This window comes from Neoarius graeffei, chromosome 25 (genome assembly GCF_027579695.1).
Source record: "Neoarius graeffei isolate fNeoGra1 chromosome 25, fNeoGra1.pri, whole genome shotgun sequence".
In the NCBI taxonomy this organism is placed as follows: domain Eukaryota; kingdom Metazoa; phylum Chordata; class Actinopteri; order Siluriformes; family Ariidae; genus Neoarius; species Neoarius graeffei.
In genome coordinates this window covers 55,097,071-55,124,682 of record NC_083593.1, presented here as the reverse complement: position 1 = coordinate 55,124,682, position 27,612 = coordinate 55,097,071, and the positions used below count along the sequence as shown (strand labels likewise).

The 27,612-nt window shown below is 41.0% G+C and overlaps 1 protein-coding gene across 1 annotated transcript; it reads right to left on the bottom strand.

Annotated features, from left to right (window-relative positions):
- Positions 1-1,597: 1,597 nt before the first annotated feature.
- bnip3lb (BCL2 interacting protein 3 like b) lies at positions 1,598-26,712 on the bottom strand. The gene is made up of 6 exons (XM_060908709.1): positions 26,635-26,712; positions 11,242-11,461; positions 9,141-9,210; positions 4,493-4,587; positions 4,191-4,340; positions 1,598-3,065 (listed from the first exon to the last, which is right to left on the bottom strand). Exons 1-6 carry the CDS (start codon positions 26,708-26,710, stop codon positions 3,017-3,019), a joined length of 660 nt encoding a protein of 219 aa, XP_060764692.1. The 5' UTR covers positions 26,711-26,712; the 3' UTR covers positions 1,598-3,016.
- Positions 26,713-27,612: the final 900 nt, after the last annotated feature.

The following is a 27,612-nucleotide window of genomic DNA, read 5'->3' as shown; positions in this document are numbered from 1 at the left end:
ATAAACACTCTAGATAAGAACTAGACATAGACTAAACACTCTCTCTCTCTCTCTCTCTCTCTCTCTCTCTCTATATATATATATATATATATATATATATATATATATATATATATATATATATATATATATATATATGAATGAGTGTTTAGTCTAGTTCTTATCTAGAGTACACTACCGTTCAAAAGTTTGGGGTCACCCAGTCAATTTTGTGTTTTCCATGAAAAGTCACACTTTTATTTACCACCATAAGTTGTAAAATGAATAGAAAATATAGTCGAGACATTTTTCTGGCCATTTTGAGCATTTAATCGACCCCACAAATGTGATGCTCCAGAAACTCAATCTGCTCAAAGGAAGGTCAGTTTTATAGCTTCTCTAAAGAGCTCAACTGTTTTCAGCTGTGCTAACATGATTGTACAAGGGTTTTCTAATCATCCATTAGCCTTCTGAGGCAATGAGCAAACACATTGTACCATTAGAACACTGGAGTGAGAGTTGCTGGAAATGGGCCTCTATACACCTATGGAGATATTGCACCAAAAACCAGACATTTGCAGCTAGAATAGTCATTTACCACATTAGCAATGTATAGAGTGGATTTCTGATTAGTTTAAAGTGATCTGCATTGAAAAGAACAGTGCTTTTCTTTCAAAAATAACGACATTTCAAAGTGACCCCAAACTTTTGAACGGTAGTGTATTTATCTGCAAATGTAATTTTTTGGGCTTTCTGTTGTTACCCAAAATAAATAAATAAAAATCATATACTTTTATAGCCCCATAACTGTAACCAACTAAATTTCTTTGCAATGGATGCAATAAGCTAGCGCTAGCTAGCCTGGTGTGCTGACAGACGTTACCATAAATGTGATCCTAAAACCTCCTTCGAAACTAATGTTCTTTGAAGAGCCTCTAGTTGAAAGTCCTGCCTCATGAGACACCTGTCTGTCTATTACCGCAGTGAGGCAACAAGGCGGCGACCTTCTGTTTCAAACACAGCCAGTGTCATGTGGTGCTGAACCACCTCGAAGATGTACGTTGATGCTGCTGCATGCATCACATACGTTTTCTAAGGATGTGCACAAGTGACGCACCAAACGAGTGCAGGATAAGCATGGCGGCCATCTTGCATGTATACACACACACACACACACACACACACACACTTAACAGCAAGTCTAAATCAACCTCGTCAAATAAAGTCCGTTAGACCCAACCATGAGATCCGATTGGTTAGAACACAATCTCACCACAACGTTATATCTGATAAGGGCGTGTCTAATCCGCATCACTGAGTTACTCCAAACTGCTTCAAATTATTCACCATAATATATAAAAAATAAAAACATGGCTTTGTTTCTTGACCCCTGATTCTAAAAGAGGGGTGTGCAGTTTATTTTTTCATAGCAGTGGACATGACTCAATTCTTTCAACAATTATCAAATTTATTGCAATCTATAAATAACGACAAATCAGATCTAATGATCATGATACTGTAATTTGAATAAAAATGAGTTCTATGGGTGAAAAGGTCAGAAAGTAAAATAACTAAAAATATTATTGGAGATATTTAAAGTTTTTAATGCATGTTTGTGAAAAATATATATGTTTAAAAAAAAAAAAAAAAGTTCAAGAACCCGCGATCTCAACACTTCTCTGTTGATCTGTTCTGCAGAAATTGGAGCGATGATGTTCCTGTCTGTTAAATTTGTAAGCCAAGTTACGCAGAGTTCAAAGAACGTAATCTCGGAATATAATCTTTAACTCTGAAGACGTGATGAACCAAACTAGCTGATAGTTTCGACAGAGTGTGTTTTCACTTGTCGTGGAGTTATTTTTAGAGAAGAAATGGCCCATAATGAAGTGACAAATGAAAAAATAAAGGAACGCGATCAAAAAAAAAAAACCCACCAAAATGAAATTTAAATACATCAGACAATAACATTTACACACGTCACATGGAACAGGTCTCACCTGCACCAACATCTGGGTCTTACAAGATTCATTTTTATTTTATTTTTCACATTAACCCTTTGGTGACTGACCCCTTGAAAATGGTTCCTCCAGGAACGATGACGTTTCAGTTGTCAAGACAACGGAAAAACTAAAATACAAAAACAGAAAGATACATCACAATGCTCTTGTGCACAAAACAAAATGCTCTTGTATTTTAGTTTTTCCATTGTCTTGACAACTGAAACGTTTAAAAACGTTTAATGGTTCCTGGAGGAACCATTTTCAAGGGGTCAGTCACCAAATTAATTTATATTTTTTATTTGGACTGCATTTAAAGTGGCACTTGGGCGCCCCCTACTGCTATGGGGTCTAGTTTATTTTTTCATCTCATTAGTTTTGCTCAGTATCATTTTTCCTTCAGTCCTGATCAGAGTCTCAGAAATACATCCTTAAGATTTTATAAAATCAATTTGGAGGAAAGTTTTGTAAGATTTGGTGCTTTTTAATAATGATAATTAAGGAGATTGTTAATTACCATTAGCATGTTTGAATGCGCATACTGGAATTTAAAAAAAAAAGGGGGGGGGGGGGGGTGCAGAAATACGCATTATTTCAAATCACTGTGCTACAAAAATAACTGAAATGCCAAAATAAAAACGTGAAACACCTCAAACACGAGCGACGTGTAAAAGAAAATCTACGATAAACACATGCTGATGTATTTGCTTTAACTCATCCCCGTTTTGTGAGTGAAAGAGTTCTGGGATCAGGTCATTCTCACGGGTTTGGTTTAAGCTCCGCCCCTTCTGTATCCACCCCTGCAACACAACTGTAATCACTCAGGACCAATCAGAATCGAGGGGAAACATTTCCAGGCCAAGCAGAACACGAGCAAAGCACAAACTGGAACAATTTGAAAAAAAAAAAAGAGAGAGAGAGAGACAGAGAGAAAGAGAATGACGTGATGAGCAGGGGGCAATGCGTCTAGTACAAACTGCGATTTTCTCTCAAATCTCTCAAACACGAGCCGCGGCTGAGACGCTTTTCCACTTCGACGCTTAGAAGGAGCTGGCAGGGGGCGTGGTCAATCTCTTCCCGATATACACCCTGAGAGAGAGAGAGAGAGAGAGAGGAAAAAAAAAAAAAAAGAGTTAGGGTTAGGATCCAGACAGACAAAGCAAGAGACAGAGAGAGGGAAAGACAGCCAGCCAGAAAGAGAGACAGAGAGGCAGAAAGAGAGAGACAGAATGAGACAGAAACAGAGATGCAGACAGAGAAAGAAATGAGAGAAATCCAGAGAGACAGACAAGAGGGGAAGAAAGACAGCGAAAGAGAGAGACAGACAGACAGCAAAAGAGAGAGAGAAAGAAAGGAGAGAGAGGGGTTACATCCAAGTTTTTAGTTTCTAACAGAAAGTATCATGGTGGTTGTTATTCTGTACGTTTTTCACAAAACCCAGAACATTAAACTCGTCTTCACTGGTAAAGCCTGACATCGACTTTCCCAGTTCGCTCCGATACCCAGATCTCCCTCCTGCTGTCCTTCTTGGGTGATGACAGGAATTCAACAACAGGACGACAGTCTAAAACAGAGGTTCCCAAACCTTTAGGGTAAATGACTTCATAACATCTACGTTCACGACCCCATAATGTCTCCGTCAGTCAGGTTTCCAAAATCACGCTAATATTTAATGACTTCACGCGCAGCAACATTTAACACACTGACGATGCGTTTCGCTTCCTGCTGTCGTTCTGACTGAGATCATGATCCGAGTCTCAAATCTAAAACTCTGACCTGATGCTCAAATCTACATTTACTGATCCAGAAGATCGGTGCATGGAACAGGGCTCTTGGTGGGTCTGAGAGGACGTGAGAGGTTTTAAAAACTCAAAACACTGACTGCAGGAATAAACCGCTGAGTGTTCGAGTGGAATAACCGTCCAGAACGAGACACAAGGACGTGATGAGACACAATGACAGAGATGGAGGAATGAAGAAATCTGCCTTGGTGGAAACATTTCAAAATACTCGCACAAAAACTTTTAATCAGGACTTTGATATTTCTAACAATTAAAAAAAAAAAAAAAAAAACACCTGGGATTATCATCAGGATTTCTGTAAAGCTGCTTTGTGATAAAGCTCTACAAAAACAAACACTGACCTGAACTGATGTAATGAAAATGCATTTGAAAGTCACATAAGGATTTTTTATTTTATTTTAAAAGTGCTCACCCGAGCCCCAGGACCAATAAGTGTGAAAGCAGCAGTGAGGGGAGAAACACTCGGAGGAACTCGGCGGAGAAGATCCCTCCTTTCTTCATGGCTCCAGTTTTACGCATGCTCAGTGTGACGCTTCTCCGAGGGTGTCGGAAATGGAATTCCCTGACACACACACACACACACAGTAGAATAAAAGGTTGCCGTAAAACACCATTCTTCATATGAAAGATTTGTAGATTTTGTAAAAAGGGAATCTGAGAGGAGTCTCTCAGTGTGCAGAACATATTCGGGGGGGGGAAAAAAGCACCACACACTTGGGAGGAACGTTTTCGGGTCTGCTGGACCAATCAGCCACCCAGTCGGAGTCTTTCATCAGAATTTCATCGTCCCTCAACTTCTCCAGCGCCTCCTACACACACACAAGCTTTCCAAATTTACTCCATTCTTTCTCTGTTATTTTTATTACAACTCTGTCACATCTCCAGATTTACAGTGTTCTCTGTAGCACGACAAAAACTACTTACACCTTTATATCAGCTCCAATTCTGTCAGGTAATGATACCAAATAATTCCTTAACTCTTTACCCCTTAAAGGAATAATCTGGAGTGAAATGCTTTCTAGGTCTATTTTCGCATTATTGGGAATGCATACGTTGAGTTGCTACGACAGTCACATCAATCGGATGTGTTTTGAGACAGTTCGTTTTTTGCAATTTCAACCGGAAAACGCTAACACGGCAGCGCGAGGGGCGTCTTTTTGCCGATACAAAACGCTAGTTTTAAAACCAGGGGTCACCAAACTTTTTTTCTCTGGGGGCCACACTGTCGTTCCTGACTGTGATGGGGGGCCGGGGTCGGGTCAGCTACATAACATAGAATTGTATGACCCAGACAAATATGACCACCAGCAGGCCTCATTGTGTAGTAGAGATTACTAGCCTGGCACAGCCATCCACACTACTATATCCCCACTACTATATCCCCCCCTACTATATCCCCCACGCTACTACATCCCCCACGCTACTACATCACCCCTGCTACTATATCACCCCCGCTACTACATCCCCCCGCTACTACATCACCCACGCTACTACATCACCCACTACTACATCACCCACACTACTATACCCACGCTACTACATCCCCCCCGCTACTACATCCCCCACTACTATATCACCCACGCTACTATACCCACGCTACTACATCCCCCCGCTACTACATCCCCCACTACTATATCACCCACGCTACTACATCCCCCCGCTACTACATCCCCCACTACTATATCACCCACGCTACTACATCCCCCCGCTACTACATCACCCACGCTACTACATCCCCCACTACTACACCCCCGCTACTATACCCACACTACTATACCCACACTACTATACCCACACTTGATTCCTGGCACATATTCGTTTATCTTTACTAGTGGTTTGCAAAAGTAGTAATTGAGTCTTCACACTTTGTTTTAATTTGAAATACCACTGATATTCCATTTATTTATTTTCTAATAAAAATAACATCAAAGCTGTCAAGGTAAGAAACATCTGCCTAGTTGAGGTGATTGACACTGGCAAAGGTGAGTGGAAAATTATACATTGTAGGTAGGCCTGTTGATATTATTAATAATATTAATAATAATTGTATGCAGCACTTAATAAAGGTCAAATAAATAGGCCTATAAAATAAATACATTTAAAAAACAGTGAAATTATAATAATATGAGCAATAGATCAATAGATCACAGCAGTTGTGCTGTGTCCTGCACGTCATTGCTGTCATCCATGGCCAAAGCAAAAAACTCGAATTCTGACGCTCTCTCATTCAGCTGGTCATACACGTTGTCCCCCAAATCTTCGGTTCGTTTGGTCATAGTAGGCGTGGAGAGACTCGCCGCATTGAGCGCATCCTTCTTGTCGGGACACGCCTCCTCGGCCACAGCAAGCATGCATACTTTAACAAAGTCCCCATCAGCAAACGGCTTTCCATGGGTAGCTAGTAGGTGAGCTACCTTATAGCGAGCTCGGACAGCAGCCTGGTTGATCTGGGTTTGGCGAAGGAATACATTCTGTTGTGCAGCCAGTCCGCATTTCATCCTCCAAATCCTGTCTTCTCTTGTTTGCCCTCGCAAACTAGCATACTCTTTGTGGCGGGTTTCGTAGTGACGACGCAGATTATATTCTTTGAAAACCGACACACTTTCTTTACATACAAGACAAACTGCACGGTCCTTACACTGAACGAAAAAATAAATCGGTGGTCCACTGTTCTTTAAAAACTCTGCACACTCTGTCAGCTTTTCGCTGACCGCTAGCCATTTTGCTGTCCTGAACACTGACAGTTCTCTGCGCGTGCGCTGCCTGTCACTGCTTGATCGCGAGCATATGATGAAAATTCGGAAAATATTTTCCGAATAAGTTCATTTTATAACTAAATATCAATTTTAATTGATAAAAATCAACAAAATACAAGGTGCAGACATGTTATTTTTTTTGCCAAAAAGCAATTTTAAAAAAATAGGCCATGACCACTTTTGGGGATTGCCTCATAGGGCCGGTTCAAGTGGTGGGGGGCAGAGGGGCTGGGGGGCCAGAGTCGGCCCGCAGGCCGTAGTTTGATGACCCCTGTTTAAAACCATTGCCAAGCTCAAAACAACATGACCGTTCTGTGGAAGTGAGTAGAGGGTTCCTACAAACAAAACGAAGTGTCCCTGGCTCTGCAAGTGCACGGACAGAGTGTGTACAAGAGTAAATACAAAGCCAGTACCTGACCTGAAGTAGTTGTTCTTCTCCAGACACTATCTTCAGGGGAAAGTCCGTAAAAGTCGAGTGCAGAGCCCATCCCGCTGGAAATGCACAACATACCGCAATTGTGCATTTCCAGCGGGATGGGCTCTGCAGTTCACTTCTCTGGAAAAGAACTACTTCAGGTCAGGTACTGGCTTTGTATTTACTCTTCTACACACTCTGTCCGTGCACTTGCAGAGCCAGGGACACTTCGTTTTGTTTGTAGGAACCCTCTACTCACTTCCACAGAACGGTCATGTTGTTTTGAGCTTGGCAATGGTTTTAAAACTAGCGTTTTGTATTGGCAAAAAGACACGCCCTGCGCACTGCCACGTTAGCGCTTTCCGGTTGAAATCGCAAAAACCGAACGGTCTCAAAACACATGCGATTAACGTGACTGTGGTAGCAACTCAACATATGCGCTCCTAATAATGAGAAAATAGACCTAGAAAGCACATCACTCCGGATCATTCCTTTAACGACGACCCCGTGTATATCCCATCATGACGACATATGACGCCGGCGTGCATGCACCATAATGATGACATTTGACGACTTTTTTTCTTGTAAGTATGTTCTAGGGCGGCACGGTGGTGTAGTGGTTAGTGCTGTCGCCTCACAGCAAGAAGGTCTGGGTTTGAGCCCCGGGGCTGGCGAGGGCCTTTCTGTGTGGAGTTTGCATGTTCTCCCCGTGTCCGCGTGGGTTTCCTCCGGGTGCTCCGGTTTCCCCCACAGTCCAAAGACATGCAGGTTAGGTTAACTGGTGACTCTAAATTGAGCGTAGGTGTGAATGTGAGTGTGAATGGTTGTCTGTGTCTATGTGTCAGCCCTGTGATGACCTGGCGACTTGTCCAGGGTGTACCCTGCCTTTCGCCCGTAGTCAGCTGGGATAGGCTCCAGCTCGCCTGCAACCCTGTAGAAGGATAAAGCGGCTAGAGATAATGAGATGAGAAGTATGTTCTAAGCGTGAACAGTATATACATATACAAGGGTGGCTGTAGCAACTACTTTAAGGGGTAAAGAGTTAAGCGACGTCCTACCTACAAATTCAGTTACATCTTTCATTAGATATCCTTTTGATATTACACGGTTGCGTGAAGATATGAAATTTATCTTTGAGTGGAGAATATATTTTCAAGACGAGAAGATAAAACTTCGTATCTTCACCCCACTGTATAATGTTCTTTATATTATATGGACACATTCACAAAAAAAATAAATAAAATACTCAAGTTAATCAAAAGAATTTTAATTTTGAACAAGTTCACCATTTTGACAGCGTGCATCTAGTCAGCGGGAAAACACTGGGAGTGACGTCATCGTAGTGAAATATCGGGAATTATTATACGCACAGGACACTTTTTGATGGAATAAAAACATGGGTTCTATTCCCTTTAGCGGGTTTCGTTTATTTGGTTTGATAGCATGGAATATTGTTAGCATATCGCTTATCCGACGTGCATTACGTCACTCTACCCAATGGAGAATGAGCGTTGAATATGGTTTACGATGTTGCATGGTTGTCAAGACAACATGACGCCACATTATGTTGGAGATGTAAAACTTCCACGCTAGTGAGCGACTGGGACAATTTGTAAATAAACAAACATGGCCGCCAGGTTTGCTTCGTTAAATACGGAAGATTTTGAGAGAATTTTGAAAGAGAAAGACGCGCTGAACACACGAAAGGAATGTGTATGGATAATAATAATAATAATAACTGGATTATTTTCATGGTCTAGCAGATATATTCCATTCAGCTACTCGTCTTCGACTGATTCAGTATCATGCTCGCTGAATAGAATATATTTGATTTACCACGAAAAACAGCGCCAGCCAATATTATTTAAATATGTCACTCAGATCCACGATGGATTTCGTATGAAAAATGCGAGTTTTTCAACACGAGAAGATAAACTTCATATCTTCAAGCCAACCTGTGATTTCCTTATTATATCGACACATTCACAAACAAAAAGTCCCTAAATTTATCAAAACAATTCATCAGTTTCCTCACAAGTGACAGAGATGTGTGTCACAGGTTGAAAAAAAAAAAACCTAAATAAATAAATTCCCAGTGTTGTATTTCCCAGTAAAACACTCGTATCCATATAATTACATCTGGAACGTTTATATACATTTCATGAAAATCAAAATGAGTCTCCCAGACTACCTGGTTCTCTCCTCTGTCCACATCAAAGCTGATCTGACCTTCATCCTGAGGACTGTGAGGACGTGGTGGACTGTGGGACAAAAACACAGCATTTTAACTGAAAAGGTTTCTGAGCATTAAAAGAAAACAAACAAAAAAAAATTGCATTACATCTCGGTGAATTTCTGAATGTGAATGTACGACAAAACATAAGAAATTACTAAAAAAAAAAAAATTTCCAACAGTGATAAGACAAGCCAATTCAGTTACATTTGTATGTTGTGATAAACATTTAATGTACCAGTGTTAAGAATTATGTAACTACTTTCTCATATATGACGCTAATTAAAATTAATCATTGTCACTAGGGCTGAACGATTTTAAGAAAAAATTGAATTGCGATTTTTCTGGCAGATATTGTGATTTCGATTTCAACCACGATTTTTTTTTCTTTAAATCAAGTTTCAGTGCAAATTAATTAATACAATGAATTCCATAAAGCTAATGCAAGAATGAAAACTGAGGTCAACAGATTTCAAATGTAGGCCTGTTTATTAACACTGAGTGCCTGAGGAACAAGTTATAATAACTTAAAATAAAAATAAAAAGAGAGCCATCTTTCTTAAGTAAACTTTTGCTTCTTTTACTTTTCCCATCTACAACATATCAGACATAAAAAAAGGTTGATCAATGGCTCAGCAGCATCAAAATATTGCACTTTTGTAAAAGAATGTACATGAGCATTATAAATTATAACTAGAGCCAACAATTCCCCTGTGGGAAATAAGAGTGATGCAGTGGCTGTAGCAGTCGCTATTGCAGGGCCCCTCCCTCCTGTGTGTGTGAGAGCGAGCAAGCAGCCCCTCCCCCACCCGCTCAGACACAGAGACAGCGCACTTTTTCCTCACAGCGCTCCCTCCAAACAACGGGGATTTACACGAAAACGGAAGGAGATATTCACAAAATTCTTTCACACTGAGTGCCACAAGGTACGGAGCCGTAGAGGGGACATGGTGAATAAAAAAAATAAAGCGTGGGAACGACTTATAAGGCGTGTGCACGAGATATTAATGCGCGCGCACGAGTTATAACCCGTGCGCACGCTTTGCGTTAAGGCGCGCGCTCGGGTAGTTAAAAGTGAGGGGACGAGTTACAAATCGTTCCCTCGCTTTCATTAAGGCGTGTGCACGAGATATTAATACGTGCGCACGGGTTATTAAAAAGTGAGGGAACGTCTTAAAACGCCTTCCCTCAGTTTATATCCAAGGCGTGGGAATGATATCCTATGTCATTCCCTCGACTTATTAAAATATTCCCACAATATCCTTGTTTTCGTTGATCTCGTTGCCTACACACACACACGTACACACAGGCTGTAGCTCACCATGGTAGCTCCGGAAATACTAGACGCTATTTTATTCTATTTTAATATTGGACTCAGATACACAGAAATCCTCGATGCACTTGCATCCCAACATGGCTTTATTATAAGTCTGAGACACCTCCCGGCGAAGCCCATTCTCTCTCAGAACTCTCTTGAGGTGTCTCAGACTTATAATAAAGCCATGTTGGGATGCAAGTGCATCGAGGATTTCTGTGTATCTGAGTCCAATATTAAAATAGAATAAAATAGCGTCTAGTATTTCCGGAGCTACCATGGTGAGCTACAGCCTGTGTGTACGTGTGTGTGTAGGCAACGAGATCACCGAAAACAAGGATATTGTGGGAATATTTTAATAAGTCGAGGGAACAACATAGGATATCATTCCTACGCCTTGGATATAAACCGAGGGAAGGCGTTTTAAGACATTCCCTCACTTTTTAATAACCCGTGCGCACGCCTTATAAGTCGTTCCCACGCTTTGTTATTTTTTTATTCACCATGTCCCCTCTACGGCTCCGTAACAAGGCTTTCCTGAACGTAATTTTTTGTCTGTAGTGTAAAAAATGAGGACAATTTATTGATGAAACAAAACATGGGTCAGTTTAGGAGCACTGAGAAAAACCGCGGCTTTGACGATCCCAAAATTGTGTTGTCTGAGATCGCGATTTTCGGTCAAAAACGATAGATCGTTCAGCCCTAATTGTCGCCAATTTCCCGAGCGCAGAACTTTTCCTCTACCTGTCGCAGGAGGAGTTGCTGCGGCTGGATTCGTGCTGCGCGTCCAGTAGGATCTTCTCCATGTCTCCATTATGGATGGAGGAAGACGACGGCACGTGTTCTAGTCCCCCGACAATCCCCTCATCCTCTTCAACAACCTGGACCAAACTGGACGTGACTGACGTGTCCGCTTGTGACGTCTCGGGGGAGTTCCTGTTCATCTCGAGCTCCACCCACGAGCCTGAGGACGGGAAAAGTTTATATATTAAAAACACACAATACTGGACAATGAACATGGGACATCAAAGGACTGTAGTAGGGTTTCAAAAGCATTAACATGTGAAGTGTAAAGAAATAATACACTGCATGCGGCACTGTAATAATAACACGCTGAAGTTACTGAAGCACCCGAGTTTTATTTTTCCTGAAATAGCTACATTTTAATGTCACAGCAAACAACATATTAGGAGTTTGAATCTGAAGTTTGTTGAGCTTAAGGGGTTAAAATCAGGGATGCTGGTTCTGTTAGTGACCTTTCACCACTTGGCTTGGACAAAAAAAAAAAAAAGCCAACACTAATCTCTCGTTTTGTGAATCACTGGCTTGAGTTCCTCCTCGCCAGTTCAGCCGGTGCTGGAGCTCCTGGCTATTTTTCGGCGGAGATTGCGACACTGTCTGCGCACCCGCGCTGTAACACTGATGGCACTCAACAGGGCATCAGTTTGTCTTCTTTTGTTCGGCTGCAGCTCTTTAAACTCCCCTGCTGCAGGATTACAGCTACACCAATCAGCACTCTCACGATCTCGAGTCTAAAGATTCAGTTCATCTCTCTACATGGCGCCGTTTCAAAGCTGAAAAAGAGTCGACTCTTATTATACCCCTTTTCCACCAAATCAGTTCCAGGGCTGGTTCGGGGCCAGTGCTGGTGCTGGTTCACAACTCGTTCAACTTGCAAGCCAGCTGAGAACCAGTTTGCTTTTCCATAGCTCGCGGTGCTAAGCGGAGCCACGTCATTACGTCGCTGTATACGTCATTACGTCGTTGTATACATCAGTTACGTCGCTACGTTTGCATAAACCTTGGTGCGAATATCGAAGCAAAAACAACACGGAAGAAGCAGCAGCAACAACAACAACAATAATAATAAATGACTTCGCGTTTGTACAGCTGCTGCTTCTTGTCGCTTAAAAATGGCGATCTTTCGCGGTCTTGTTATTCTTGTTGGTCTTAACTCCGCTCCCCCCCGCTGACGTGAGCAGTTCTTTCCTCTGGCCCAGCAGAGAGTTGGTGCTAGCCTGGAACCGTTTTTTCTGGCCCCAGAGCCAGTTCTTTGTCAGTGGAAACAGAAAACCCGGTTCCAAACTAAGCACTGGCCCCGAACCAGCCCTGGAACTGCTTTGGTGGAAAAGGGGCAATAGTGAACCGAGTCAGCTGATCCCATCACCAACACGATGTCAGAAACTACAGACATCAAGGATTCATTCAGGCCAAAATAAAAATCACAGACACACAGAGAATAACTACAGTCTCACACCTTCATACATACAACAGACTATAGACAGAGACCAGTCCAAACACAAAGATGGACCGAGACAGACACAAAAATGGACAAAGAGAGACACACAAAGACAGACACAAAGAGAGAGAGACACACAAAGACAGACACAAAGAGAGAGAGAGACACACAAAGACAGACACAAAGAGAGAGAGACAGACACACAGACAGACAAAGACAGACAGACAGAGAGAGAGAGAGAGAGAGAGAGAGAGAGAGAGAGAGAGAGAGAGAGAGACAAAGATGAACAGACAGAAAGAGACAAAGACGGACAGAGACAAAAGATGGACAGTCACAGACAGAGATGGAGACAGGCAGACACAAAGGTGGACAGAACAAGAAATGGACTGAGATAGATGTGGACAGAGAGATAGAGACAAATGAAGACAGAAACAAAGATTAACAAACACAATCAAAGATGGACAGAGTCACAGACAGAGACAGAGCGATTTCCCATAAGCCCTCTGTTGGCACAGTTGAACTCTATTTACAGCCTGGTGAAAGGACAGTAAAACCTCTCGCTACCTCCCGCTATAAACTCACTGACACACGAGCCAAGACCTTTCAGGAGCCCTGGCAGGACCACACACTCCCCCCCCCCCCAAATTCATTCTCTCTCTCACACACACACACACACACACACACACACACACACACACACACACACACACGTCGTTACTGTTCGTGAATTGGCACAGCTGTATTTTCCGTCTCTCACTGGCCTCATGACGGCTCCTGCGTTCACACAAACACACTGCTGATTATCTGAGATACGGTTACAGCCACGAACGCAGTGTTCCTGCTCCTGGGATTAAGACAGAGGCCGAAAAACAGTCACATGACTTCCTGGCAGCAAGTAAACATGGGTCATGTGAGTCGAGAGAACACTGACTTTGCTCTGAAACAGATCTGATGAAGTAAGCAGGAAATTCAGATCAACACGTACCCTTTCTCTCTCACTCTCTCACACACGCACACCGTTTGGAAGGCTGAACATTCTGGTCAAGATGTGGGATGATCCGTGGATTTATGCAGCAGAACCTGATAACGGCTGAGACGTAACTCATCCAGAAAAAAAAAAAACATGACAGTAACGTTGTCAAAATCAAACCTCCGTCCATCAAAACACAAACTGCTGCAGGTTTTGAAAAGTAAAAATGCAGCGCCTACACAATGCTTACTTAATCATGGGAGAAAGTGTGGATCAAATTCTAGCGACAAAGAGGAACAGACAAACAGAGACAGAGAGGGATAGAGACACAGAGAAACCAAGACTAGGCCCGTCGCAATATTCGATATACCGACTTATCGTATGGTAAATGAAAATGAACTTGGTAATTTTTTTTTTTTTTACTGTAATTTTGGCATTTACGCGCTGTACATCTACACAGGGAAGTCGCCAGAGTATTAGCCTGACCCTTGGACTGAATAAAACACGCTCTGTCAGAGGCGGGGCCTCCCAGCATGCAACAGTTATCCAGCCAGGGGATCCACTGAACGGGGAAAAGACAACAACACGGTGCTCTGTTGTACAGACCATAGGCGTAGAATTGGGTACGGACGTGTCCCTACCAATATCAAACGACGGCTGATATGTCCCTACTAATATTTCTGATTGAAGAAGAAAAAAACAAAAAAAAAATATCACGCTCCGTGGGCGGGACAAATGGTTGCTGTAGGTTTCCACTGGGCGAAACCACGCAAAATTCGCTCATGAATATTTGCTCTGGGGGCGTGGTCGCGAAAAGAGCAAGCAAGTTCGGCTACCGTGTCAATCAGGAAGTGCGCTTGCGGTGCAGTGACCGGCTGCTCGCTAGCAAACTGTCCTTGAGGAATGTACCGTTAGATTAGCTTGTAAAATGAATCCGTTAACAACAGTTCCTATTCAGTGTGTAAAAACGACAACATACGAATGTGACTGTTTTCTAAGTTTGTGTGGCGTGTAAATAACAATCCGACTTGATTACGACAACAACCAGTGTTCATTAAGGTCACAAAGACATTATTAAATCATATCAGATTGTGCTAATGTTGGCTAATATTAGCCTGGGCCCGCCCATCCTAAGCGTGACGCAACACGAGGGCCTGTTCCGAGCTTAGTCTGGCCAGGCAGGCTATCTACAGCATTTCCAAGCTCCCGAAAAATCGGGAACCAATCAACTTTGAGCATCTCCAACAGCCCTGGGTAGAGGCGTGTTCAAGGCACTGATGTAGTAGAACTGCGACCGGAAGCCATAGATTGTTTACAGCAGTAGATGCTGTATTGAAAGCATTCAACGGGAAGTTCTCATTGAAAACGGAGCAAAGAGCAGCCCAGGAGGTATTTATTGAAAGGAAGGACGTTTTCGCCTTGCTCCCGACCGGCTTCGGTAAGAGTTTAATCTACCAGTTACTCAAGCAGTTTCCGTCGCGTCACATACGTCAGAGGAAAGAGTGATGTGATTGGTTTAAGCTTCGTCACAGCCTTTTCTGGCTTTGACCAGTAGCAAACTGAGGCATTTCAGGGAGGCGGGTCAACCACGGGCTCTGGGAAACGGTTGGGCTTAATAGCTTGGCCAGACCAAATGCTCGGAGAGCTTTGAAGTCGCGTTAGCCAGGCTAGGCTAATATTGCACCGAGTCTTGCTTGTGAAGTGCCTGCAAACGTTAGCAGCCCGCTAACCCTGAATCTGAAGCGTCTCAGTTAAGACCTGCAGAGCCCTGACCGAGTTCGGGTAACATGACACATGTAAACAACAACAACAACAACAACCTGATGGTGATGTGGACATTGTTCGAGACCCAGACACCTTTTAATCAAATCAAACATTTTCAGGTAATAAGCAGAACAGCCTCCGCCTTCTGGATCAGAAATGTTTGGTGACTCCGCCTCTCTTTTGAAAACGTCACATACCGAGTCAGGCATCCACTGAACTGATTGGTTTTCGAGGCGGTTCATTCGAAAGCTGGAGGCGAAAAACTTCTCTGTCGAACCCTGTCACTCCCCCCCTCCCCCGCTCTGGGCTCAAGAACACAACAAAAGGGCAATAATATAACAACCAATCAGAATTCACATCCAACCACCAATCAGAATTCAGATACGTTCTGTTGCCAAGTAAAATTGTAACCTTTCAACGTTGTCACAAAAATTCTCGAGCCCTCGAGCTGTTTTACTGTTAGATCAATCACACATCAGCTTAAACTGGCATTCTAAAACCAGTTACAGATCCCACAGAAGAGAGCGACTCCCCCTGCAGCCTCATGGAACGCAGTGTTTAAGGCTCCGGATGGGTTTTACTTCCATTTACGAGGGAAAGGAACATACACCCTCCCGACAGTCAGTTCGGTATTCGCTTGTAAAACACATTTTCAAATTGGTAGAATGAGTTAATCATCACATGCAAGATTTGCAATTAATTAAATGAATTGCATATTATGTATAATAATAATAATAATAATAAGGCCAAATTACTCAATTCTGATTGACCAATCAAGGAGGGCTTTTTTCCTTAACACGGGGCCGTATTTCTGAAATGCTATTGGCTAGTTCGTTGCTTGGTTACGGTTACAAAAATTAACAAATTGTCAACAAAATAGCTTTTGTAAAGAAGTCCCAATAAACTTTTGTAAACCACTTTCAAAATCCTTGCGTCGTGTCACCGTGTCATGATGAAAGACGCTTTAGAAACTGATTCAAACGTGCAAGATAGTCTCGCGCCCGGATTGGTTCAGAAAACGTGAATGACAAATGGTGTGAACTTGAATGGCTTCCGAAGTATGAATTTGGCCCTATATATTATAAACAAGTAATCGATTTCAAAAGTTTTGAAATTGCCCGAGTCGCAAATTTTCAAAACTTCGAAATCCTTAATTTTACTCGGCCCCATACGATTACCTATAGGGTCATTCCATGCCAAATCAACAAATATCTGACAAATTTATGCTCGACCATCTCAGATTTCAATGAAATTTGGAGGGCTCAGAGATACTATTAAAAGAAGTTAATCCCCAAAATTTGAGCTTCCTATCTCCAACGGTTTCAGAGATACAGGCATTTTAATTTTTCGATTTTTTTGCATTTTGTTCAAAACATACATATTTCAAAGTGTAATATAATCTTTATTATGCAAGATAGAAACCTAAAATTTTGCACAGAGAGACTCAAGGTCTTGTACTAGAAGCTTCAACTTAGAATTTCAATGGTCATTGTATATTAGATGGTGATTTTAACAAGGAAATTAAAAAGACAAATTTGCATTTTTAACTCATTCTGGAAGCTTGCCTGTGGCAGTAATGCTTAAACTAAGAATGTTATTCAAATCTACACAGAAATATCTACCAATTTCAGTTTTACCAAGTCTCCACTGTTCCTAGTTTGTCTGTAATAGGGTTTTGAAATTCGCCGATTTCTAAAACATGCCATTTTCAGTAGCAAGAAATTCAATGTGGGATAGCAGTTAGGAACTTGTAAATTTTTTTCAGTAATCCCCGAGACCCATATTTTATATTTCCAAATTTTTGTTGCGTGTCTCTCAAGTATTTTTAAACTACAGGGGTTTAAAAAAATCCATTTTCACCAAATTCAAATTTTTGATATATTTTCATATAACTGATATTTGAGGGTTAATAAATGCTTCAATAAGGCTCAAGTAGGTTAGGAGACGTGTTTCTTCCTCAATTTTAAATAAAATTTCAATTAATGCTCAGTATTATTTGTAAATTGATTTTAATCTAAGACTGTGTAACATTAGCAATCAATGACCAGCTATTGTGTACCAGTCAACAGCCAGCCTTACTGAGAGAGTGTATTTAACTTACAATTTCTGTTGTATGTTAGTTTATGGCAGTCAGAATCTTTCTTTAGTCCAATTCCTATAGAACAGGGAGGAAGTTCAGCCATTTCTAGATGTCTAAGAACAAACTCATTTATACTGATCTCAAATTGAAAGCAACTACAATTAAATTCCCTAGTCAACTATTCAAAATATCCAATCCTTGCAAAGAAACACATTCAGTTAATAACATTGGTAAAATTTCCTCAGTGCTCTGTATTACAATGTATTTAATATAATCCAAGCAATATAATGTTATCTGAACAAGTATGCAGTTTACAGACTCTAAAACTATAAGATATGAGCCACCTGTTCTGGTATCAAAGGTCACCTATTGTGCTGTGTTGATATTGATAAGGCTGGCTGTTGACTGGTACACAATAGCTGGTCATTGACTGCTAATGTTACACAGTCTTAAATTAAAATCAATTTACAAATAATTAAATACTGAGCATTAATTGAAATTTTATTTAAAATTGAGGAAGAAACACGTCTCCTAACCTACTTGAGCCTTACTGAAGCATTTATTAACCCTCAAATATCAGTTATATGAAAATATATAAAAAATTCGAATTTGGTGAAAATGGATTTTTTAAACCCCTGTAGTTTAAAAATACTTGAGAGACACGCAACAAAAATTTGGAAATATAAAATATGGGTCTTGGGGATTACTGAAAAAAATTTACAAGTTCCTAACTGCTATCCCACATTGGATTTCTTGCTACTGAAAATGGCATGTTTTAGAAAATCGGCGAATTTCAAAACCCTATTACAGACAAACTAGGAATAGTAGAGACTTGGTAAAACTGAAATTAGTAGATATTTGTGTAGATTTGAATAACATTCTTAGTTTAAGCATTACTGCCACAGGCAAGCTTCCAGAATGAGTTAAAAATGCAAATTTGTCTTTTTAATTTCCTTATTAAAATCACCATCTAATATACAATGACCATTGAAATTCTAAGTTGAATCTTCTAGTACAAGACCTTGAGTCTCTGTGCAAAATTTTAGGTTTCTATCTTGCATAATAAAGATTATATTGCACTTTGAAATATGTATGTTTTCAGCAAAAAACAAAAAAATCGAAAAATTCAAATGCCTGTATCTCTGAAACTATTGGTGATAGGAAGCTCAAGTTTTGGGAATTAACTTCTTTTAATAGTATCTCTGAGCCCTCCAAATTTCATTGAAATCTGAGATGGTCGAGCATAACCTCTTGTTGATTTGGCATGGAATGACCCTATACTTATTCATGAATTACTACAGTTCTGAACTTCAAATGTTAAAAGTCTGGCCTTTGGAGAGATGATGGAGACTCTTTTGGTGGAACACAACGGAGCAAAAATATTGCGACCCTCTAATGTTGACCTGAAGTTGGCGCCACTGGGGGTTGGCATTGGGTTTATGTCCCCACCAGTGTTAATACCAAACCTACGCCCTTGCCTACATGTTCTCTCGTTCTAATTGTTGTTACTTTTATCCAAATGGCAGCTGGCAATACGTTGTTCCTTTGCACTTTTTGTTTATCTGGGTGCTAATCTTTGAGAAACTGGATTGGCAGAATGGTGTGAAGAAAAGAATGTCTGTTTCTGATTACCCTGTGCCAAGTTAATATTTACTTAAGTGCAATTTTCAAGAGGCATAGATTGTATTTTATTTATTGTTTTTATTGAGTGGTTTCGTTTGATTGTTTTATTTCATGAGGTTATTTATTTATATATTTTTTACGTTCCACTGTTGAATTGAATAAGTTGACTTGATTAAAGTTTACTGTTCTTTTAAAGGGTGTATTTGCATGATCAGTATTTTACTAGTGGCATAAAATTGTCTTGAAAAGACGTCAACAATAATATCGTTTATCACAATAATTTCTGAGACAATATATCGTCCAACAAAATTTATCATCGTGAAAGGCCTAACCAAGATAGAGACAAAGAGGGGCAGAGATGGACAGACACAAATGGAGATGGAGACAGAGACACAGAAACCGAGGCCGAGTCAGAGAGGGACAGAGACAAACTGGATGTACTTCCTGTTTAATGCTCAAATCAAGGCTTGTGTGATATTATCGTCTCTCCATTGCGTAACTGCGCCATAATTTAATTATCAGATGGTGTTTATACTAGGGATGTTAACCGATGACTGTTTGACCGGTGGTTGACCGAATCAACGTCAACCGGTTAATTTTTTTTGGTTGTTGGTTAAAAAAAAAAAAAAAATATCCATCGTTTTGAAGCTGCCGATTTTGGAGTGGAGGACTTGGAATTCCGTGTTGTAAACGCTTGGGGCATGCCATGTGGTGCAAGGACGACAGCTGACAAATCAGAAACACCTATTCAGTCATGTCCCGCCCTCCCGCCCCAGTTAAAGACAGGTGACAAATCAGAAACACCTATTCAGTCATGTCCCGCCCTCCCGCCCCAGTTAAAGACAGCTGACAAATCAGAAACACCCATTCAGTCATGTCCCGCCCTCCCGCTGCCACTCGGCGAGAGAAAAGTGTAGACACAGGCTTTTTAGCTTACAAATTACTATTCTGTTTTTTTTTTTTAAATTATTATTAGAAGGCACATGGAGTTTAGTCCTGCCTCGGCCAGTGCATTCTGAAAGTATGTTTCGGTCTGTAGCCAACAATGCATGTTATTGCAGATCATATCTCTCCACACAAACTAAAGGCGCAGATGCCGACTTTTTTTTTTGAATTGCGCAGATCCTTTTTTTTTGGGGGGGGGGGGGCGTTGGAGTGTCTGATTGTAATTTCAAGGTGGATTCTGTATTAAAATTACTAAATAGGCGGGTGCCGTTGCAGTCCATGAGGCGTGGGGGGTGTGGGAGGAGGGCAGTGGATCGGGGGGGCAGTGGATCGGGGGGCTGCGCACATTAAATTTTGGGCGGGCTTCGGCGCGGGCGTGCGCGGCTTTCTGATTTGCTGTTTTCTTCTCGTGCTTGTACTTCCTGTGCTTCGTGGACTGTGGTGGCATTTGCTTACATGCAGAATTTGCTTTGATGAAGTTGTGGTCGGACGCTCCAACGCCCCCCCTTGGGAAAGGAAGGTCAGATCTGCGCGATTCAGCCGTGGAGAGGGCGGCATCCGCCAAAAGGCGCGCCGTTTACATCCCTGTAATAATTCCAATTCTAGAATTTTAAACTCATAGGTTAACCGACTTTAACCGGCTAATGAGGCTTGGTGGTCGGTCAAGATTTTTTTTTAGTTTTCGCCATCCCTAGTTTATACGAGCCGTCACTCACAGCTTCGATAAAAATCACAGTTTTCTTCTCTCTGATTAAACGGAAGATGAGCGAAGTGACACGTGAACCTGGAATGATTTGCGAACACGTTTTGAAGTCTCCCATATTAGCCACGGCATTCGGGAAGCCCCGCCTCCTTCTGCACTCCTGACTCATGTGGCTCACAGGCTTTTTGTAGCGGTAAACGAAGAAGGTCTCGAGCTCAACCATGCGAAATACGACGTATCTGTGTATGATCAACAGTACACAAAGTATGTAAATATATATTACATCAATAAACATATGTAACATCACTAAGCTGGATTTATCCGGGACAGCTGCGAGATAAGAACGAAGAAGACAAACAGAGGAAGATTTTGACTCAAAGATTAAAACAACTGTGTGTTTGACGACGCGTCAAGTCAAGCACTTTACAACTAACGTGGAAGTATAATAATATTACACCACCTATAAATCATGATATAATAAATCACACCCCACTCCAACAGGAGATGGTGGAAATGCTCGCTTTCCTGTTTGTTTTTACGATTACATCATCGTCTACCGTGATATTTTATAATAAAACATTGTGAATTAGAAGGGGGAAAAAACAAAAACAACAACCGTCACTCTGAATCCTACTGAAAGCAAAGCAGACTAAAGTGCGCTCTGTGTAAACATCTCCAGGAGGAACCCGGGCTTCTTCCTTACAACACGAGTCACCTGATTACGATAAAGCGTCTTTATGGTGTTTAAACAGTTTAAAAGAGGTGAACCGGAGGGTGCAGGGAAGTTATCAGCGAGCATGGTCATTTAAAAACACAAACGCTGCCAGTGAGGAAGAGAAAGGAAACTGAAGTGGTGGAAACTTGAGCGTGCAGTTAGGTAAGAGGGCTGAGCACTGGAGTGCAGCCTAATCCTCTTCCACAGGGCACGTAACGCATGTACACAGATTCAGAGTAAACTCTCACACAACTCAGCCTGAAGGAAGGGGGGAGGGAGGAAGGGAGGGAGGGAGGGAGACACTAATTCCAGCACCGAGTCCTGAGTCTCAGGAGTCAAACGCGTGGCTCTATTTCTAGAAGTGAGTGGAATAAAACCAGAATCTGAGTTTCCAGAGCAGAGCTGCTTCTTGATTCTACAAAATCAGGAACGTCACGTCGAGATCTCCTTCATCAGTACCATCTTCGTTCCGTCGTGTTTTTATTGTGACTTTTTCACAGTGATGAATTCGTCACTTAAGGAGCTCGGTTAACGTTCAGGAATCCGAGGGAGGGAAACGGGCTGGGCTGGGCTGTCGAAGTGGGAGGGGCATACACTCTTTCCCCAGCCAATCTCAGTGACTCAACAACCGTAGGCATCCGCGAGGTCGTGTATGTGGAAGAGGGCAGATAGAGCGTGACGCTGATGGAGCCGACAGGGTTGTTGCGTCTCAGAGGAAGCACGTGTTCGCATTCACTGTCTCCAGGTGATCGCCGAGGGGGAGGGGTGTGAACTGGCAGATGAATAATTAGGAAGATGAGAGTTTGTTTGTTATTTAGTTAATTAATTAACGAATGCAGGTTATGGGGGAAATGCAATAAAAAGCATCAGCATCAAAATATTCAAATGTTTTACAATTTCAAATATCTACAGAATTTTTAAAAATATCATCTTGGATTTCTTTATTTTTATTTATACAATTTTAATTAAAATTATATAAATAAAAATTAATAATAATAATAATAATAATAATAATAATAATAAATGTTTGTGTTTATTGCCATATTTCTTTTAATAAAAAAATAAATGAAGAAAGGCAAGATTTTTATTTATATCTATCTGAAATTGTAAAAAACTGAGATCATAGTCAAATAAAAACATTTAATTTTTTTACAGTTTCAAATATAGATATACATTTAAAAAAATTTCATCTTGCATTTCTTTATTTTTATACAATTATAATTAAAAGAAAGTCATGACAAGCAACACTATGAAACACTTAAATAATAATAAAGTCTTTATTGCCATATTTTTTCTTTTAATTAAAAAAAATTACAAATGAAGAAATGCAAGATAAAGATTTTTTATTTCTATTTGAAATTGTAAAAGATATACACATCGATTTTAGATTATTATTATTATTCCTTTAGCATTTTCTTTCAGTTTTCTAATCACTTTTGTGATATTTAGAAAGTTGAGCTGAATGGATTTGGATGAACCAAAATTTTCCATATTAAAAAAAATGAATTAAAAATATATTCTTTCTGGAAAGTCACCAAAGATCCAGTTTTCCACGTTTCCTAATTACATCTGGATAAAAACATTTTGGGATTTTTTTTTTTTTAAATCCATAATCTTTCCTGTTATTGTATCAAGGGATGATGTAGATGTTCTTGCACCACAGACAAACAAACCTCTCAGGGACTCCGCGATCACACAGCCATGCAGACTCGTCTGTCCGCGACTCACCATGTTTTTAAGAAAACAGCAAGGCCTTGAGAGATTTCCATGTCTTGGAAAATCAGCACGTCCCACACGTCTAAAACTTTCCAGCACCAGAAATGGAGCGAGGTGAAAACCTCACGGTTTGCATGCATGTGTCTATCGCTGTCTCTCCAACGCTGCGTTTGTCTTCAGTTAACAGCAGCGTGATGACTGGCTCTCCGCCTCGTGTTATATCGAGACAGAAAACGGTTTCAGGGCTCATTTAACGAGAGGTGTCTTCAGAGTCAGACCCAGAATTCATTCAGGATTTCACAGTTTAACCAAAGTCACAGTCACAGGCTTGTAAAATAGTCATACAGTAAAGAATTTACATGTAAACAATGTTACTTTAAGCACTAAAACAATGCTATTACGACTGTAGACCTATTTTATACGCACATCACTTCCTTTAGATTTTTAAAAGGATGCATGTCTTACAGTCTTATTTAATAACAGCCTGTGTAGTGACCATTAACGTAAGATAACAATAATTACATCTCTACAATTACAAAAGAAAAACCCATATTTATTTACGTCAAAACATGAAGAGTTTTTCCATCAGGTTGTCCCTTTAGAAACCTCAAAGCCTCCCGTGTGGAGAAATGTTTTCTGATTTTCAGACAAAACAAGATCACATTTAGACCATTTTGTCCTTGATTATGTACATGCACACAAATACACACAGGACAGAAGGAAAGGCTGGGAAATATGACAATATATCACTCGATATTGTGATGAATTATGTCACGATACACTTTGAGATATTATGGGTATCATCTGGGTGCGATTTGCTGGGGGGGATGGTGGGGATCATCCCCCTCTCTGGTTTTTATCTCTGCTGAAAAAAAATCCTCGGGGACAACCTCGTCAATAAAACAAACAAACCAAAAAAAAAGTTGACATGACAGGCATGTTGTGACACAGTTTTCTATGGTCTACATTGCACTCACTTTCAAAATGACCCGAAGTGGCAGCTTTAATGTTCACGAACGTCCCCAGCAAATAGATACATTGTAGATAATAACAATATCTTTGCGTTCTATCAGCAGGGATGCAAACAGCGCGCCTTTTGGCGGATGCCGCCTTTTTCACGGCCGATTTTTTTTTTTTTTTTAGGGGGGACGTTGGAGTGTCTAATTATAATTTCAAAGTAAATTCTGTATTAAAATTACTAAATAAGCAAATCCGTTACAGTCCATGAAACAGGAAGTATAAGGATGAGAAAAAAAAAAAAACAGTTTAAATCGGAAAGCTGCGCACAATGTGAACTGCGCCATCAGAGCAAACTGTTCATTTAGTATTCATGTATTTTAGTGATTTTCGAGTCACTGTCCATTTAATCCGGAGGGAGAGAAACATCACAGCAACGCGACAAGCAATGCGAACTTTGTTGTGTTAGTGTTCGTGTATTTAGTCAGAGAGATAGGAAGATGAATTTACTATCTCTGGTTTAGTGTTCGTTTTCATATATGGCCCTTTTCCACTACCCTTTTTCAGCTCACTTCAGCCCGACACGGCTCGCGTTTCGACGACCAAAAAACAGCACGACTCAGCTCGCTTCAGCCCTGCTTAGCTCCTAAAACTCGCACCGTTTTGGAGTGGGGCTGAAGCGAGCCAAAGCGAGCCGAGTGAGGCTGGGGGCGTGAGCAGACACTCCCCTGTGCACTGATTGGTGAGGAGGAGTGTCCTCACATGCCCACACACACCCCGCGAGCACGCTGGGATCTGTAAACACCGTAAACCCGGAAGAAGAAGAATTACGAGAATTTCTGAAGCCTTATGCGCCTCGCCTCATCTATACGCTCTTGCCAGTATCTGTTGGCGTTGTCGGTGACAACAAGCCACAGAACCAAGACCAGCAACACTAACGACTCCATGTCCTCCATGTTTATTGTTTACTATTCAGGTCGTGAGACTACCGCTTAAAAGCTCACTGATGTCACTGTTTGCGCCGCTTAACGACATCACGTGACGTCCACCCACTTTCGCTAACTCCACCCAATGTGTCCACCCACTTCCAGCCAGCACGGTTCAGCGCGGTTGTAGTCGAAATGCAACTCCAGCAGCCCCACTCAGCCCGACTCAGCACGGCACGGCTCAGCCGCGTTTGTAGTGGAAAAGCGGCATTAGTGTTATTCATTTGATATCATATCATCGGATGTTATTGAGCTGTTAGCCTATTGTTACCTTAATTTTGTGACGTTTCATGATATAAAAAAAAAAAAACATCCCCCCCCCCCTTCTGGTTTTTTGACAAATCGCACCCTGGGTATCATGATATATTTTGCAAACATTCTGATTTATTTTAAAACAAAATTACAACTGGAAAATCTTTTTAAAAAAAAAAAAAAACATTAAATCATTTAGACAATTTAATTATGTAATTTCTTGGCAAATTAAGTGTTAATTGAAATGGGTTTTTTTTAATATTTTTAACGCAATGTTACTCATTTCAGACCAAATAAACAGTGTATAAAAAAAACGGTTCTTGATGACAAGTGAAAAGTATTTTTTTAAACAATACCTTTTGTCTTATAATTTAATTTGCCATTTTGTTGGACTGTTTCCCCCGCCCCCTTAGAACACTAACACACACTATAGTGTATACTGCTGAGATGATTAGTGTGTACTATACAGGACGCGATCAGACGAAATATCGCGATACAACACGAGATGTTTGTTTGTTTTTACTGAAAATCAAGATGTCGCGATATCAAGACGATATTTCAGATCAGAAAGATGAAATTATTAACGAGATCAATTTTTGCTGTAAACTATTTAAAAACCTTTCAGACCTCAGTTGAAGAGTAACTGCAATTTATATTTCAGAAATAATTCCAAGCAGAGCTGAAAGTAGATTTACGAAAGGATGGTTAAGGAACATATTACTGATTATTTTTATATAAAGCTAGCTAAATATATATCTTAGACAGCAGGCTTTTCTCAAGTACTGGATTTAAAGTCACGCCAAAAAGTATTTCACAAAACAAAAAGGTTTAAAAAATAAATGTAACGTAGCCTAAAAATCTCCATGTTTGCAGTCGTCTTGTTGACATGAAACCTAATAAATCACGTCACAGCGATCGCGTTCATGATTGGTTCAGAGAATGTCAATCCGTTTTGTTATCCCGCCTATTTTGCACTCCGCGCGTTTTTATTGGTTACAACAGGCGTCAATCAGATAAGGACCGCTATAGGGAAGGCTTCGGGGTAGTTTTGAACTCAGAAAACGTCGTTTTACACATTAAGCACCGTTTAAAAAGTCTTAAAAACCGTAGAAAACGGTACGATAAAGTCTCATCTTTCGCGCTACCCGAATGGCAGTGTAATGCGAGTCAAACGGGCTCGTACGTACCGTTTAATCCCGGCTCGCGTGCATGACTTGAAGCAGCAGCATCGGCCATCGCGTCTCTCTGAACGGAAGCGTCCATAGAACTGTCAATGTGCGCATGCGTGCACGCTGAGTTCCTATTGGTGGATTTGTGTATATGCTAATCCTGCTTTAAATAACACCTTTATGAAAATAAACATGTAAATATGACCAAGTAATAAATATAAGCGACATTTAGTCTAATTGTACTTTTTTTTTTTTTTTTTTTAAACGCAGCGTATTAACAATCCAATGAGCCACACCATGAAGCTATGGGAGGCGAGATTGAGAAGAGAGACAGCAATCTGTGAGCAGCAGTATGGGTTTATGCCAAGGAAAAGCATGTCTGATGCAATTTTTGCTTTAAGAATGTTAATGGAGAAGGCCAGAGAAGCTACATTGTGTGTTTGTAGACCTGGAGAAGGCGTACGATAGAGTGCCGAGAGATGAGTTATGGTATTATACAACCCTGATTCCAAAAAGTTTGGACAAGGCTATGTTTCCCACTGTGAGACATCCCCTTTTCTCTTTACAACAGTCTGTAAACGTCTGGGGACTGAGGAGACAAGTTGCTCAAGTTTAGGGATAGGAATGTTAACCCATTCTTGTCTAACGTAGGATTCTAGTTGCTCAACTGTCTTAGGTCTTTTTTGTCGTATCTTCCGTTTTATGATGCGCCAAATGTTTTCTATGGGTGAAAGATCTGGACTGCAGGCTGGCCAGTTCAGTACCCGGACCCTTCTTCTACGCAGCCATGATGCTGTAATTGATGCAGTATGTGGTTTGGCATTGTCATGTTGAAAAATGCAAGGTCTTCCCTGAAAGAGACGTCGTCTGGATGGGAGCATATGTTGCTCTAGAACCTGGATATACCTTTCAGCATTGATGGTGTCTTTCCAGATGTGTAAGCTGCCCATGCCACACGCACTAATGCAACCCCATACCATCAGAGATGCAGGCTTC